This window comes from Molossus molossus, unplaced genomic scaffold, assembly GCF_014108415.1.
Source record: "Molossus molossus isolate mMolMol1 unplaced genomic scaffold, mMolMol1.p scaffold_m16_p_18, whole genome shotgun sequence".
In the NCBI taxonomy this organism is placed as follows: Eukaryota; Metazoa; Chordata; class Mammalia; order Chiroptera; family Molossidae; genus Molossus; species Molossus molossus.
In genome coordinates, this window is record NW_023425353.1 from 43,031,578 (window position 1) to 43,049,764 (window position 18,187).

An 18,187-nucleotide genomic window follows, 5' to 3' on the forward strand; every position below is an offset into this window, starting at 1 on the left:
CCAACATTGTATGGGGATTCCCCTCCCTTTCCGACCTTGACAGCATTTGTTGTTATCTGCTCTTTTGATTGTAGTTATCCCAGTCGGTGTGAAGTTGTATCTCACTGTTGTTTTGGTCCTTGACTTTTAAACATTCTGCCATTGTCCAGCCTGGGGCAAGAGGTCGTAAAATAGAGTGAAGACCACACACAGACACAGAACCAATCATCTGCCAACACTCAGTTCTTCTGCAGGGTGGACTGAATACGCTCAGGCAAGTCTCTTAACATCTTTGATCCTCAGAATCTTAGATCTTCTGAATAATGGGAATAATTAATACCTTCCTCACACAAATATTCAAGTGCTTTTCTCATTTTACGTGCTTACTAATTGTTGGATTCACACTTTTACTCCATAAATTTCCTGTCCGTGTGTACTTGCTGTGGGACACCCCTGTCACTGAGTTATTCCAGCAAATAGTGACTTTCCAGTATTTTAAGCATGACAGAATCTTGCTAGACAGCTTGGCTGTCTTTCTTTTGTTCTGGATGTTACCCAGATATCTTCACATCCATCTTACTCATCCACACGGAGTGAACTTCGGGCGCCCTACTCCTTGCCTGTCATCTGGGTCATGATTACTTGTTTATCCAGGTAAGCTTCCTTCTCATCATCCATCCTGGCTCCTGCACCCTGCGACACAGTCTGTTGCATTCTCTGACCTCTAATCTTGGATCCTGTTGCGGCATAAACATTCTGACCCTACCCCCTCGAAAGCAATGCGGTGGCCTCTTCTCTCGTGGTTCTGCCACGTCTGCAGAGACGTGCTCTTGGGGGAGGTGAAGTCATCTGGGTAGCCTTCCCCTCCTTGTGCCCAGGTTGCTAGCTGCTGCAGTAATTGGCTTGGCAGCACACTCCCTAAAAGGCTGTCCTTCAGCTGGTACTTTGTTAAAGCTGCAAGGCCATTCCCCTTGGGAGTTCCTTGAGACAGCAGCTGTCTTGCCTAATTAAGGAGAGACATGGAAAGGTGTTTTGAAGAGAGACCGCTTATCTCACAGAACAGTGGCTGGGCCTGAACATATGGGAGGGAGATAGGAGGGCCAGGGCAGAGAGCACGGTGGCAGCAACTTGGAACATTTGGCAGAAAATGCTTTTGCTGGCAGCCGAAGGATAGATACGGTTTGGATGCTTTCTAAAGGACTTACGGTGTCCTCTTTGGTACATTGGGCAGTAAGTCCCACATGTATTAAAAATTTTGTGCACTTAGCTTTCAAAATGTCCCATGATATATGTATACATGTAGGAAGTACTTTTTATATCCTACCCAAAATACTTTTTTTTATTTTTTTATCCTCACTCGAGGATATTTTTCCATTTTTTGTACAGACAGAGTGGGAGGGAGAGAGTGTAAGGGAGAGAGAGAGAGAAACATCGACGTGAAGGGACACATCGAGTGGCTGCCACCCGCACGACCAACCAGGGCCGGGGACAAACTGCAACCGAAGTACGCGCCCCCAGCGGGAACCGAACCCGGCTCTCTCCGGACCACAGGCCGATGCTCTAACCACTGAGCCAAACTGGCCAGGGCCCAAAATACTTTCTAAAAGAAGTGAGCAAAGCCCCAGGGACTTTCAGCAATCTCAGTGGGGTTTAACTTGAACCACTTAGAACCACTTAGGTTTTCTTTGAGGACTTTGGGACTGTTCTGTGCCTAAGCTGTTAGGGTCCATAGTGAATACTCGGTTTTGGAGAATGCCTTTCTTTTATTTTTATTTATTTATTTTAATCCTCACCTGAGGATATTTTTCTGTTTATCTTCAGATAGAGAGGGAAGGAGGGAGGGAAGGAAAGAGGGAAGGAGGGAGGGAGGAAGAGAGAGAAAGAGAGAGAAACATTGATGTGAAAGAGATACATCGACTGGTTGTCTCCCACACAACCCCGACCAGGGCCGACCAAGGCCGGGCACAACTGCAACTGAGATTCGTGCCCTTGACCGGAATCAAATCTGAGACTCATTAGTCCGAGGGCTGACGCTCTAATTTCTGAGCCAAACTGGCCAGGGCTGAGAGTGACTTCCCTTTAAACTATCGTACAGCGGTGTCCAACGGGAATATAATACAAATCACAGGTAATGTAACATTTTCAAGAAGCCAGAGGTATTAGTTTCCTAGGGCCAACATAACCAATGGTCACAAACAGGGTGGATTAACTAACAGAAAGTTCCTTTCTTTATTTGCAGATTTGGAGGCCAGAGGTCTAGCAAGGTGTCACCAGGGCCATGTTCCCCCTGAAGGTTCTAGGAAGAATCTTTTCTTGCTTTTTTGTAGCATCCGGTGGCTCCTGGCAGTCCTTGGTGTTCCTTGTAGATGTATCAGTCAGTCTCTGCCTCTGTCTTCACATGTCTTCCCTGTGTGTCTGTGACTTGGTGTCTAAATCTCCCTCTCCTTCCTCTTATAAAAACACCAGTTATTGTTTTTGTTTTTGTTTTCATCCTCACCTGAGGACATTTTTGCATTTTATCTTCAGATAGAGCGGGAGGGAGAGAGGGAGGAAGAGAGAAAGAGAAACATCCATGTGAGAGAGACACATCAACTGGTTGCCACCCACACGACCCCAATCGGGGCCGGGGACAAACTGCACCAAGGTGCATGCCCTTAGCGGGAACTGAACCCGGACTCTCTGGTCCGCGAGCCGACGCTCTCTAGCTGCTGAACCAAACTGGCCAGGGCCAGTTATTGGTTTTTGAACCCAGTCTAAATCCAAGCTCATTTTAGTTCAAGAACCCTAAGTAATCTATCTGTTTCCAAATCAGGTCCCGTTCTGAGGTTCTAGATGAATATGAACTTTGGGGGACACTGTTCAACCCACTACACATTAAAAAAAAAAGTGAGAAAAACCAACAGTTCAATTTCATGAATTTAATGTTTTATTTAACACAGTACCAAAATAATATTATAACATGTAATCACTGTATACTATTTTTAATGAGATATTTTAGCATTCTTTTTTTTTTGTTTTTTTGTTTTTTGTACTAAGTCTGAGATCCAGTGTGTATTTTACACTTACAGTGCACCTCAACTTGGACCTGCCACCTTTCAAAGACTTGACATCCACGGGTAGCTGGCTGCCATGTATTTGTTGGCCAAGACAGTTGGAGTGCTGTGTGTCTGACGAAGCTTTTGTGTTCATCAGTGTTTTGCCCTGTGTTTTCTTCCTCGCTCTTTTTCTCTCTCCCTTCATCCTCTTAGTTTTTAGGGAATTTTGTATTCATTTGGAAAAAGTCTCTATTGTTCTGAACAAAACAAATAAAAATCTACTTTGTAAAAGCTACTGGGATCCCCAGACTCAGTGGGGAAGCAAAGTTAGCCCGTTTTGAGAAAAAAGTCCTTTGTTTAGTTACATTTTTAAGCATCAGTGTTTATTGTTGGTGGAATTCATCAAGCACTTCAATCACTAGCAGCTTAAATAAGTGTGGTTAATATTTGGGATGTAACATTTTTGTACTGAGTAGGGAAACACAAGACTTTATTATTACAGATCTCTCTGCCACGAGATTTGTGACCCACCCATTTATCTGCCCCCATGAACACAGCCATTATTCTCTGTCAAGTTAAGACAAGAAATGGCATCTATTTCTTTCTGGGCTGATTGCTGTAAGTCTGTTGCAATAATGAAATTAAAATTTATAAATCTTTAAAAATCTGTGTTGTCTCTCCAAGAATTGCAAGCTTGTTATTTTTTGGCTTGGACTTCAGTGAGAGGAGGAGAGCTTTATAAGCAGACTCGCAGGGAGAAAAGTTTTGGATCCTTGAATTCTTCAACGTGGTTTGTGATAAGGATGTGGTTTCCACCATTCCTCACACCAACTGATTTATGCTGAGCCTGTGTTATTGTCATTGGAATATTTCCTTTAGATAAATCAATGTTAAAGAAAATTAGCAAGCAGCTTATAAATATGAATATCATAGAGAAGGATACATAGTACCCCACATAAGTGTTTATGTATCTAGTTCCTCTATATATCCACATACATATTTAAATTGTTTATTCATGTCTTTTTTTTTTTTTTCCTGCCATTTATAAGGATTTAGAGAGTTTCTATGTCAGTACAAATAGCCTATTCTTTTTTTTTTTTTATCCTCACCCGAGGACATTTTTCCACTTTTTGTTCAGATAGAGCAGGAGGGAGAGAGAGAGAGAGAGAGAAACATCGATGTGAAGGGACACATCGAGTGGCCGCCACCCGCACGACCAACCAGGGCCGGGGACAAACTGCAACCGAGGTACATGCCCTTAGCGGGAACTGAACCTGGGTCTCTCTGTACCGCAGGCCGACGCTCCAACCGCTGAGCCAAACCGGCCAGGGCCAAATAGCCTATTCTTGATAAAGGTAGCATAATAGTTTGTGGTAATTTAATACATTTTTCTCCAATTGATCAAATCTTAGATGACATGTTTTCTTTTGCTCTGGAAAATGGTATGCAAAGATCATTGAGCACGTGTGATTGTTTCTGTAGGAGATTCCTAGTAGGGCAATGGGGCAGAGGGCACGAACATTCGAATTTGGCTTCTGAAAGGCTGTACCTGTGTGTTCTCCCACACACAGAATACGAGTGTGCAAGCTTCCTCAGATCTTGGTCAACTTACTATGTTATCAGTGTGAACCTTTTACTTTTTGCCAGTCTACTTTATGTGAGGAAATATCTCACAGGGCTTTTAATTGTTCATTTCTCTGTTACTAGTTACTTTGACCATTTTGTACAGGTTGATTTGCCATTAGCATTCATTTTTCTTTGAATCACCTGGATTTCTCTTTTTTTCTATCAGACTGTGCCTTTTGCTTATTGTCATAGATGACTTTTATATATTCTGGGTATTGATATTTCAATATGTATGTTCTTTCAGTTGATCTGGTTTATAAAACTTATGGATTTATTTGAGAATTGATATCTTTACAATATAGAGTCTTCTTATCAAGAACAATTTACGTACTCATCTCCTTGCAGATTTAAGTATTTTATGACACTTTCTATCAGGATTATTTTTTGCAGTTGTATTTTCTAGGTGGTTATTGCCAATATGGAGAAAAGCTTCTGAGTTTTATGTGTTGGTGTTACATCTAATCAATTTATCAATTTCTTTGTTAGTTTTGATAAAGTCTAAGAATTGTCTACCGATTTTTAAACTTTTTGTGTACTTCCAGTACAGTAGACATATTGAGGGCTTTTTTTTTTTTTTTGGTAACTTTAATAGGAATGATTTTTATGTCTGTCTAGTGTAATGTTTGTTTTCAGGTTAACTTTATTTTATACCTAATTTGCTGCTTTTTTAAAAAAAATCAGAAATTGATGTTGAATTTTATAAAAAGCAATTTTTGGGTATCAGTTGCAATGATTTTCCCCCCTTTAATTTGTTGATGTAATTTATTTGTTTCAAATGGTCTGTTTTTGCATTTCTGTGATAAAGTTGCCTGAGTGACTTTCTATTATTATCACCTGTAGTGGGAATGGAGGGGATTTATTCTGTGAGTAGCATAACTTTTAGTTTGTAAACTGTCCAGTCATTTGTTTTGTAAGTGCTGTGGCCTGTTTCCTCGTGGCTGGGGCCAGGGGTATCCTCAAGTTACTTTCAGTGGCTGCATCCTCTTCAAGTCCTTGCTTTAAATTTAAAGCAGTGGTTCTCAACCTTCCTAATGTCCCACCCTTTAACACAGTTCCTCGTGTTGTATGTGGGCGTACCCTCCTGGAGACGGATAGAGGAGCCATGTCTCTGATCCTAAGACCATCGGAAATGTATGTTTTCGATGGTCTTAGGTGACCCCTGTGAAAGGGTCGTTCGACCCCCAAAGGGGTCTCAACCCATTGGTTGAGAACCACTGCTTTAAAGTATTAACTGTCATAGTTCATCATGATTTATAAAGTCCTTGTCTCCCCCTCACTCTTCACCTAATAGGACACGCCTAACATTATGTCATTGTCAACTCCATCATCATCTTTATCACTGCTTCCATTTATGCAGTACCTACCCAGTTAATTACTTAATGTGCCAACAGTCTTGTGAGAAGGGTATTTGTATATGCATTTTCTAGATCGGGAAGCTTGGAGAGAGGTTAAGTGATTTGCTCAGGGTTCACCCAGTTAATACAGGTTGGAATTCAGATTTAAAACCATATTTACAGAACTGCAAGGCCTACCCTCTTGAACATGTCACTGATACTGTCACTTGCAGACTTTCTACCAACTTCCACCTAAGCTGAAACATTTTGCTGACCATGACTTTGCCTTTATTCCTTCTGTTGCTGCTGTGGGTTGTTTGGGGCAGAGTGTTGAGGGACCGTGGAGGAAGGGAGAAGCCCTTGCAGGTGCTCAGCAAGGACCCATTTCCCCAGAGACTCTTGTCCCTCTCTCTTGTGGTAGAGGATAGCTTCAAACTTCATATCTCCCTTATCCTCCGGCACTTTTCTCTATCCCTGGCTTCTTTGCTCCTCCGCTGTCAGAGGAAGGCAGGATATTCTGAAAGAACATTCTGGTTCTTAGGCTTTGCTGCAAGAAGATCCAGTCTCTTTCTGCAAGGTCACCTGGGATGATTTCCAGGAAATCTGTCTGCTAAGCTGAGCTTCGGGACAATAGGTATACCTCAACCTTTTTGATTTACATAATTTCTAAGTTTTATCTATTCTAGGTTAATGGGTCGCAACCTTTTGTTTTTAATGTAGGTTGAATTTTTTTTTTTTTTTTCACCTGAGGATATTTTTCTATTTATCTTCAGACAGAGTGGAGGTGTGTGTGTTGGGGGGGGGAGGGGGACAGACATACAGACAGAGACATTGATGTGAGAGAGACACATCGATTGGTTGCCTCCTGTAGGACCCTGACCAGGGCCGGGGACTGAACTGCAACCGAGGTATGTGCCCTTGACCAAAATGGAACCCGCTACTCTTTGGTATGTGGGCCGATGCTCCAACCATTCAACCAGACCAGCCAAGGCAGGTTTTTTTTAAATTGAGTTAACATTGGTTTAAAACATTATATGTCTTAGGTGTACATTATAATTTGATATCTGTCTATACTGTAGCGTGCTTACCACCAGAAGTTTAGTTTCTATCCACACCATACATTTGACCCCCTTTATTCATTGATTCCTCCCCTCATCCCTTTCTCCTCTGGTAACCACCAGTCTGTTGTCCATATCCATAAGTGTTTGTTTAGTTTGATTCTTTTTTTTCTGTATTACACATATGAAAAATTGTACAATTTTTGTCCTTCTTCATCTGACTTATATCACTTAGCTTAATGCTTTCAAGGACGCACTATATCTCCTTTATTTGTCCGTCAGTGTGCACTTAGGTTTTCCCCTATATTGGCTATTGCAAACAATGCTGCATTGAACATAGGGGTACATATATATATATATCTTTTCGAATTAGTGTTTTCATAGAACTCAGAATTGGAAACAACCAAAAGACAACCAACCAAATAGGAGAAGATATTTACAAGTGATATTTTCAATAAGTGCTAATATCCAAAATATATAAAAAACTCTTACAACTCAACAGCAAGAAAAAACAACCTGATTAAAAAATGGGCGGAACCCTGGCCGGTTTGGCTCAGCAGTTGAGCATTGGCCTGCGGACCAAAGAGTCCTGGGTTCAGTTCCCGCTAGGGGCACGTACCAAAAAAAAAAAAAAAAAAGGGCGGAGAATCTAAATAGACATTTTTCTAAGAAAGACATAGAGCTGGCCAACAGGCACATGAAAACACGTTCAACGTTTCTAACTATTAGAGAAATGCAAATCAAAACCACAATGAGATTATCACCTCACACTTCTTAGAGGGGCTGTTATTAAAAAGACAAGAAAAAGCAAATGTTGGAGAGGATGTGGAGAAAAAGGAACTCTTGTGCACTGTTGGTGGGATTGTAAATTGGGGCAGCCACTATGGAATATGGTATAGAGATTCCTAAAAAAAAAAAAAAAAATTAAGAATAGAGCTGTCATATGATCCAGCATGTTTTTTTTTTGTTTTGTTTTTTTGGTACATGCCCCTAGCGGGAACCGAACCCGAGACTCTCTGGTGCGCAGGCTGATGCTCAACCGCTGAGCCAAACTGGCCAGGGCCAGCATGTTGTTTTTTTAATGGATCCCTTACTAGTATCCTTTTCTTTTAGATTAGAGATCTTCAACATTGGCTACACATTGGAATCACTAGCTTAAAAAAATACTGATGCCTATGACCTGTACCTAGAGATTCTGATTTAATTGGTCTGGGGACAGGTGTGGGTTTTGAGCTTTAAGGAGCTCCCTGGTAATTCCAGTGTTCCTCTAAGTTTGAGAACCACTGGGTAGATTTTATTTCTGCAGGGATTTCTTGTGTCCTCAGTATCCGGTCCTGTGATTGACATGTAGTAGGTGCTCAGTGTTTCAAGAATAGGTAGATGAGATGAGAGGTACAGGGAGGGTAGGAGATGTTCGTATTTTGTTTGCTCTTCTTCTTCTCCCTTTGCATTCTTCCCACCCACCCTCTAAATGCAGAGAAAACGTTCACTGTTAGCTCTGCGTTCTGAGGTAATCCAGTCCTAGCATTGTCTTGTGTGGAAAGCAGTGATAATGTCCCACAGGCATCAACCTCAAGCACAGTGCTGAGAGCGTTCTTACCTGTGGATGCATATCTTCGAACCAAACAAAATGGTGCTGTGTCAAGGTTGCTGGCTTCTCCTATAGAAGTAGGATTGATTCAGCGTGTGTTGGCTTCTCAAGCTTCCTTGTAATGAAGGAACTTCATGCTTAACTAGCTCACTTCGTAACTAACTAGTTATGAGAACCTATGAGGACCCGCAGTTACAATGCTAGCTATGGTTGGTTTTATTCTGGACCATACATAGCTTCTGCCAGTTTTACTTACTGTCCATGGACAACCTGCCACAGGAGACTTAGGCTGTGGTTGCTAATGTGTCCAGATGCAAAATCCATCATGTTTGTCTAGAGTAAAATGATTACTGAAGCAAATGAGGTCAGACTCCTAAATATGATTCTTTGGAGTTTTGAACTTCAGTCGTTACCCACCTGACTCCTAACCTAAAGTAAATCTTGGGCCTTAATAAGCAGTGAAACCCTTACCTAAGCAACGTGGCTTCCTGATGATCATTTAAGGAGAATCCTGTGTCCCCTTGGTGGGTCTTGGCTAAAGTATTCATGTTCACATATGTGTATGTACCCATCAGGATATCAAAGAAATTTATATGTTCTGGATTGTATTAGTAATTATTGTGCTTTCCTGTGTAATAGAATGTATGGTTCATCCTGACCTAGAAGTTAAAAGAAAATGGAAATAAGATGACTTGCTCATGTAAATCACTGACAGAAAAATAGATGGATTTTTTTTTCTTTTTTTTAGCTTCAATGAGTGCTTTTTAAAAAACGTATTTTTTAAAAATATGTTCTTAGGGATTTAAAATTTTTTTTTTTTATCCTCACCTGAGGATATTTTTCCATTTTTTGTTCAGATAGAGTGGGAGGGAAAAAGAGGAAGAGAGAGAGAGAGAAACATCAAAATGAAGGGGACACATCGAGTGGCTGCTTCTCGCACAACCCAACCAGGGCCGGGGACAAACTGTAACCAAGGTACGTGCCCTTGGTGGGAACCGAACCCAGGTCTCTCTGGACCGCAGGCCAATGCTCTAACTGCTGAGCCAAACTGGCCAGGGCCTCTTATGGATTTTTAGAGAGAGGAGGGAGAGGGAGAGAAAGGGAGAGAAAGAGAGAGAGAGAGAGAAACACTGATATGAGACAGAAACATCAATCAATTGCCTCCCAGGCCCACCCCAACGGGAGATTGAACCCACAACCTGGGTGTGTGCCCTGACTGGGAATCGAACTGGCAACACTTTGGTGCACGGGACAGTGCTCAACCAAATGAGCCACACGTGACTGATCTTTTTTTCTTTATCCTCACCCGAGGACATTTTTCCATTTTTGATCAGATAGAGTGGGAGGGGGAGAGAGAGAGAGAGAGAGAGAAACATCGACGTGAAAGGGACACATTGAGTGGCTGCCACCTGCGCAACCCAACCAGGGCTGGGAACAAACTGCAACCAAAGTACATGCCCTTAGTGGGAACCGAACCCGGGTCTCTCTGGGCCGCAGGCCAACGCTCTAACCGCTGAGCCAAACTGGCCAGGGCCATGTGACTGATTTTAATGAAAAGAACAAAGTGGGAATGCTTTACCCTAATGACTGAAAGAGAAAGTGAAAGAGAAAGAAATGAGTTTGGAGACATCTGCCTCATGACTTCGTGTTTTGTCCCTATCCTATTTCATACTCGGAAGATCTGTTTGAGAGATAAGAACAGATCAAGCAACCCGCGAGCTCGGCCTTACAGGATTCCTTCCGCTCCCAACCTACCTCGCCATCTACAGCTCCTTGCTTTACTCACTGTGCTCTGGCCGTGCTGGTCTTTGCTTTTGGCAGAGCAAGCCAGACATTCTCTTGCCTTTGCATTGGCCATTCCCTCTGCCTGGAACGCTGTTCCGCCAGACAGCTAATGGTCAACTCCCTCTGCTCCATCAAGTCTTGGCTCTAGTGCCACCTTCTTGAAAAGGCCAGTCATAATTGTAGTCTATCCCACCCTTCCCCCAATTCTCCTTTACTCATCTCTTCATTTTTTATTTCATAGCGCTATCGCTTTCTAATATACTGTATAATTTACTTCTTTGTGTTGCCTGTTTTCTCATGCCCCAGCACCCCCATGTCATCTTCACGAGGGCAGGATCCTTCTTTCCTTACATACCTAGGAAACATACCTGGCACCTAGTAGGCCCTCAGTATATACTGTTGAATAACTCAATATGCATAGTAGTCCTTTGGCTGAGAATGCTCTTCTCCAAACTCAAAGGTTCTGGCTATTACAGTTTTCCCTTTGAGGTTTGGTCCGCTATGCATAATTGCATTATTGGGACTGTTCTGTCATCATTTTTCTTTGTCTAACCACAGGCCTTTTTGGAAAGGGCAGTCAGATCAAACCAACTGCTCAGAAAAGCCGGAGGCTTTGGGAGGCCACTGTCAGGAGAGGAGCGATCCAGAGTGGGGCTGGTGTCCTCTATTTCTGTCAAGACTGTACGAATGCTTTCTCGGGTACAGGTTCTCATGAGCATCCTCCTCAAGAGCATGGCCTCTGAGACCTTTCCAGCCTCAGAAGAGGTGATGACTCCTTGCAGAGGATTTCAGGGTGCAGCTCAGCTTAGTAACAGAGCAGTGGGGTAACAGCCAGGTCCTGCCTAGTGCCTGGGCCAATGAGAGAGTCAGTGGAGCAACTCACTAGAGGTTGTGCTGTTGTGGTTGCTGGTAAAGGTCCTTCCTTTGGTCCTGCCTTCTCCACGTTCATCGTGATGAAATGTGACAAGCCGTCAGGTGGGGCTTGCCAGATACACAGTGCCCGCTGAAAAGGATTTTCCTTCTTCCACCTTGGCCCTTCTTTCCTTGCCAGTTATTCTTTTTCTCTTACTCTTCTATACGTATACATGTTTCAGAAACGATCCCTGTTTTGGAGAATTTTCGGTATGAGGTCAAGGCAGCAGCCATTCTGTAGTTTTCTACAGATCAGGCTTCTGCTAACTTCAGCCATCTGGCACGTGGCGGGGGTGGGGTGGGGCAGCTACACGGAGAAAAGACTTCTGAGAGTTCAGAGAGTTAACACCCAGCGCAAGCACAAGAATCTATGCGATTTGGTTTATAGACCAGTGCTGTCCAGTAGAAATATAATATGGACCATATGTGCAATTTTAAGTGTTCCGGTAGCCACATTTCAAAAGTTAAAAAGAGACAGGTCAAATGAATTTTAATATCTTTTGTTTAACTCTGTTATCTAAAATACCAGTGTTTCAACATGTAACTAATGTGAAGATTATTAATGAGAGGTTTTATTTTATTTTCCACTGGTCTTCTAAATCCGGTATGTGTTTTACATCTAGAGTAGTATATTTCATTTTGGGCTAGCTACATTTCATGTGCTCAGTAGCCGTTGGTGGCTAGTGGCTACTGTATCGGACAGTGTACTTTAGAAGGCTGTCACCCAGAATGAATCAACATATGTTACGTGTTGTTCTAACAAGTTTCTGGTTGCCCAGCCACAGAAAATTTGAAACAGTAAGTAAATGGTGAGAGCAATGACATGGTAAAGGGCAGCGGGGGATGGGTAGAGGAATTATAAGTGGCGGGATCATTCAATGTGAGCATGCTAGCCTGCCAGTCCTTGTGGCCCTGCAAGTATGCCGTGTGGTAGCTTGGTAGAGTAATGGAAAATAATTGATATCTTTCCACACTTGTCCTCCACTTCATAACCCAGTCACCACAAAAAGGCTAAATCACATTCACTGTTCCCTAAGAAGGTAGAGAAGTGTGAAGAGCTTGTGGAAACAGTTAAGGAAGATTTCTGTCAAACGCTGCTTAAATAGTGTTCTTTCTATACAGGAACCCCGGGAATAGACACAGGTAGAAACCAGACTATGTGATGAGGCCCTCTCCATTTCTAAAGCTAGGAGCCCACAAAGGACTTGGAAGAGCCTGCAGGTGTGGCTTCAGTTGGGCATGTCTCTCTTCGTGTCCCCGATTGCTACCTTCATTTTCGAGGGTTTCCCTTCTGGTCCATGGGGCAGACCTGCAGCTGGGGCCTTGGAGCTGGCCAGGCTTCCCGTGGCCTGTGCCCCAGCTGTGTTCCAGGGACCACAGGAGTCCGGCTTGTCGATTCGGGAAGCTTTCTGGATGGGCTTCCTTGGAATTGACCACTCCGTGCACATTTGCTTGGGGCAGTGGTACCAGAGTGTCTGGGTTTGCTGTCTGAGCTGCAGTCCTCAGATTCCAGCTAGCAGAAAACAAACAGCAGCAAAGCCCAAATGCTTGAACCAGATACCCTCTTTGCCTCGTCTCTCTCTGTTTCTTGTGTATACCTAGAAGATTATGAAGTCAGGATGGGGAGGGTAGCTGTCGTACAGCTAGCGTGTACCGCTCTCATTCTCATTCATGTACAACATTCAGTCTGTTGCTGCCTGTTGCGTAATTTTGTCTCTCTCTTTATTCCTTTTTTTTAGGCCGAGGAGTCTTGTAAATGCAATGGCTGGAAAAACCCCAACCCGTCTCCCACTCCCCCCAGAGCCGATCTGCAGCAGATGATTGTCAGTCTGACAGAATCCTGCCGGAGTTGTAGCCATGCCCTCGGTGAGTCCCTGAATCTTCCAGGAAACGCCAGTGATGTCACTGTTGCCAGAAAGTTCTAACTGACATGAATTCCGTGGGGTAACCAGACTTGCTCTATGTGAGGCAACAACAAAAGAGCCTCATGAATTTGCTGGGGAGGGAGGGCTTCATGGGAGACACAAACCCTGCACTTTGGCCCTAACTCTTCCCCCTTTCCCCAGGCGCTGGTTCCCCTGGGGGAGGGCCAGGTAAGATGAACTGTGGACACACGAGATAGAATAACGTGTAACATGTCCTGATTCATTCTGATGGGGACCTGAGGGTCTTTGACCCCTTAGGTTGAAACCTCAGCCAACTTGTTTGTGATCTTATTTTCTGATTCTCTGAACTTTCTGGGAATGCTTCATTTTATCTCCATATTCTTTCGTTTCCTGCATCTAGTAGCTCTTTCTTCACAGGGATTGTGTTCAGTAAATGTTTACTTGTGCTTCCCTTTCAACTTTATCTGTCCCTGAAAGATAATCATTGTCACTACGGCAAGATAGACTCTGCCAGAGTTACTCAACTGGACTGTGCTAATACGTTCTTGTCTTGTAACTTGTTTTAGGATAAAATTTTTTTAAATTGAATTTTGTTTGAATAGATAAAAGTTAATGGGTAATTAGTTCCCCAAGATATTAAAATTCCAGTTCATAAAGGATTTTGGAAGATTATACTTAGGTTTTTGCCTTCAGTTATCCAGTGTCCCAAAGAATGTCTTTATGTCCAGTTTACTGTCTAGTGTTGCAAGGACATACTGGGCAGAATATTCTCACTAAAGTTGTATTTTCCACCCGACCATTTATAAGCAGGTGGCTTCTTTTTGACATTATCTTTCTTACAAGCTTCCAGCTGATATCAAAGGGTACAGCATCAGCCTGCAAGGTCAGCGTGGAGTTCGGCTGGGTCTGAGGTGGTATTTTGTACTCAGCTGGAGAGTATCTCAATACTTCCAGAGCAAAAAAACAAAAAAAAAATAGGAGATAGCGTGATCTTCCCAGGAAGTTACTGTGCTGGAGTAACCTCCTGAAAAAGGAAATTGAGAACATTGATCTCACAGAAGAAATAAAGACACTCATAATCACATCATTGTGTTGGTTTAACTGTTATCTAAAATAATGTAAGTTCTGATTTTTTTGAAGCAGCCAGTGCAAAGGAAAGATTTCAGAAGTTACAGAAGCAACTCTGTCACTTACCCTTTTCATAATTGACCGCCCCCCCCCGCCCCCCCCCCCCCCCCATCAGTGAAGGTCCTTTAGAGCTGCCTCGGAGAATATAATGCAATAAAAAGCCAGGCTCAGGAACTCCTTGAGCACTGAGCTTGACCTGTGTTTGGTATTGATTGGGAAAGTCCGATTATCCTACATCAATTAACATTAAAAAACAGTCTTTTTCTTTTTGGTTCTGTTATAGTCTTTTTTTTTCTTAGCTGAGCAGTCTTCATTCTGAGCATGTAAGCACACATGAATAGCCAAAGGCAGAAACAGCCTTTCACAAAGAAAAGCCAACTTTGTTCCCTTTTATATTTCTTAACAGGCTTTGAAAACAAATACCCTTATTTGACAACACATAATAGAATGGAGGGAAAAAAGGTACATATCCTTTTATCTGGCAAATCCATGCCAAAACTGTAACCTACATATAAGTTAAGATGTGCCTTCAAGTTAGCCTATAGGACAGTCATTATAGACTTATTCATGATATTAAAAAACTGGAAACAACTTAGACTTCCAATGTAGGAGATAATTGGTTAAATTATGAAAATCTATGTTACGAAATTTAATGTGGTTGTTAGAAAAAGGTGTATTTTCCCACTTGGAAAGATATTCTTAACAACAACAGCAACAACAACAAAAAACAGGTTAGCCTGGCCGTTGTAACAGTGGTTGAGTGTCGACCCCTGCACCAAGAGGTCGCCTGTTTGATTCCTGGTTGGGGCTCATGCCCAGGTTGTGGGCCCGATCCCCAGTGGGGGGCATGCAGGAGACGGCCACTGAATGTCCTCTCTCATCAGTGTTTCTCTCTCTCACTCTCCCTTCCTTTCTCTCTAAAATCAATAAAGAAAATTTAAAAACAACAGCAACAAAACCAGGTCATAAAGCAGCTTAATTGGAGGTTTTATAATTTAGAAATTATAGGATCAGCCAGACTGAATTCAGATCCTGGCTCTAGCCCAGCAGGTGTGGCTCAATGGTTGAGTGTGGGCCAAATCCCCAGTGGGGGGCATGCAGGAGGTGGCCGATTGATGTTCTCTCTCATTGATGTTTCTATCTCTCTCTTCCTCTCCCTTCCTCTCTCTCTAAAATGAATAAAGAAAAAAAAAAATCCTGGCTCTATACCCAGTAGCTGTGAGTTGGAGCATTTTATTTAATCTTCCTGGACCTCAGTTTTCTCTGTTAAAAAATGGAGTTAATAATAGTATCCACTGCAGGGATTGTTGTAAGGATTAAATGAGATAACACATTTTAGAACAATGCTTGGCAGATTACTGCAATGTTATGAGCTTTTCTTTCTGGTCAAACAACAGTTTAAATAAGAAAACAGTGTTTATTAGAAGGGTAGTGGTAGCTCTTTGAAGCTGAAAACAGAGGGAAACCAGGTTTCAGTAGAGGATCTCAGCGGCAGGAATGTTTGAGCCTTCTGTCCTAGACGTTGCTGCTGGGTGTTGCTGTTCCAAAGCTTCCCTCCCTGTGAGTATTGGTTCAGAGTTTCACTCCCCCATCTCTCAGTGTGTCTGCCATACAGAGCTACATGGAAGGTGGTCATTCCCCATGCATGGATGTTGACTCAAGAACAGCATCATGAGTATAACCTCATTTTATGAGTTTAGAAAGTACGGCACTTATACGTAAACAGGAAGAGATCTGGAAGGATATATGTTGAGTTGCTGACAGTGATTTTTCTCAGGGTCTTGGGGTTATTATAGGTGCTTTAAAAATATTTTCTCCTTCTTCTTTTTTCCCTCTTTCCTCCACTGTTCCTCTTCAGTTTGCTTTCTTAAAATTAAAATATCAACACCTTTTCAAGTACTCTTGGAATTATTTCCAGAATGCCACAGTATCTTTTTTTTTCTGGGTCAACATATAGGGATTCATTTATCAATATATATATTGTTTTGTTACAGATGTTTCTCCTTTTTCCCTCCATTGACACCCTCCTCCCAATATTCCCCACCCCTAGCATTGTTGTCTATGTCCATGGTTACGCATACATGCACGTAAGTTTTGTGGTTTATCACTTTCCGTCCCCCCTTCTGAGGTTTGTCATTTTGTACCCTACTTCTACGTCTTTGGGTCTGTTTTGTTCATCAGCTTGTTTTGTTCATTAAATTCCACAAATAAGTGAGATCATGTGATATTTGTCTTTCTCTGATTGGCTTATTTCACTTGGCATAATACTCTCCAGGTCCCTCCATGTTGTCTCAAAGGATAAGAGATCTTTCTTATAGCTACATAGTGTTCCATTGTGTACATGTACCACAGCTTTTTTATCCACTCATGTACTGATGGACACTTGGGCTGTTTCCAGATCTTAGCAATTGTAAATAGTGCTGCTATGAACATAGGGGTACATATATTCTTTCTGATTGGTTTTTTAGGCTTTTTAGGGTATATTCCTAGAAGTAGGATCACTGGGTCAAATGGCAGTTCAACTTTTAATTTTTTGAGTTAACACCATATTGTTTTCCATAGTCAGAATGCCATAATATCTTAATATCAATAGACTGTAGAAAACTTTTTTCAGAGATTACATTTCTTCCCCCCACCCCTTCCCTTTTTTTTAAATCCTTACCTGAGGATATTTTTCCTTTTATTTTCAGACAGAGTCGGGGTGGGGGGGGGGGGAGAGAGAAATAGACAGACATGGATGGTCGATTGATTACCTCCTGTACCACCCCAACCAGGGTGAGAGCGGGGGTTGGGGGCACCAAACCACAAACAAGGTGTGTCCTTGACCTGAATCAAACCCACCACCCTTTGGTCTGTGTGTGGGGGAGGGTGGGTCTGGGGACAACGCTGAGCCAAACCAGCCAGGGCACCCCTTCCCTTTATTTTCCTTTATTGATCCTGTAGAGAGAGAGGAAGTGAGAGGGTGAGAGAGATAGAAACATCCCACCCCTTCCCTTTAAAAAACTTGTTATTATGGAAAGTTTTAGACATATATAAAGATAGAAAGAATAATATCAAGGCTATAGAAAAACCTTTTTCCTGAGATGATGTTTCCTCTCTCCCCCTTAAAAAGCTTTTTATTATGGAAAGTCTCAAACATATGTAAAGTAGTAAGAATAGTTTAATAAACTACCTTCTACCATCACGTTATGTGCAGCTGCCATTTCCCCTTCCTCTTTTTATGCCAGAGTATTTTAAGCAAGTTCCAGACATCTTTTCTTATTCATGCAGATTACTTCTTTTTTTTTTGGTCTTCACCTGAGGATATTTTTCTATTTAGCTTCAGATAGAGTGGGAGAGAGAGAGAGGGAGAGAGAAGCATCCACGTGAGAGGGACACATTGACTGGTTGCCTCCCACTTGTCCCCGACCAGGGCCAGGGATGAACTGCAACCGAGGTACGTGCCCTTGACCGGAATTGAACCCGAGACTGGTCTGAGGGCCATTGCTCTAAACACTGAGCCAAACCGGCCAGGGCAGATTATTTCTTTGTTTTTTAAAGATGGATATTTTATTTATTTACACACACACACACACACACACACACACACACACACACTCACTTTACAAAGTGTTCCCCTTCCCGGCATTTCCAGCATCCCCCCGGCACTGCGATGTTATTGGCTGTATTCTCTGTGCTGTAGTTCACATCCCAGGCCTGTTCTCTAACTTCCCTTCTCTTTTTTCACCCAGCCCTCGAAGCCCCTCCCCTCCGGCAACCATTCGGCCGTCTGTTCTCTGTATCTGCCTGTATCTGTTCTGCTTGTTTATATTGTTCTTTTGATTCCACATATGAATGAAATCGTGTGGTATTT

The 18,187-nt window shown here is 42.6% G+C and overlaps 1 protein-coding gene across 7 annotated transcripts in view; it reads left to right on the forward strand.

Moving 5' to 3' along the window:
• Positions 1-18,187, forward strand: part of KAT2B (lysine acetyltransferase 2B) — a 102,296-nt gene that overhangs the window by 19,708 nt on the left and 64,401 nt on the right. For 2 of the 7 annotated variants that reach the window (XM_036267507.1, XM_036267508.1), the window contains exons 1-2: positions 11,081-11,173; positions 13,060-13,186. In XM_036267507.1, coding sequence (XP_036123400.1) covers positions 11,096-11,173; positions 13,060-13,186 — 205 coding nt within the window. In that variant the 5' untranslated portion in view covers positions 11,081-11,095. Of the gene's footprint in view, positions 1-104; positions 254-6,532; positions 6,609-11,080; positions 11,174-12,442; positions 12,542-13,059; positions 13,187-18,187 lie in introns of those variants that run through there. The other 5 variants (XM_036267509.1, XM_036267510.1, XM_036267511.1 and 2 more) reach the window with 5 other exon arrangements.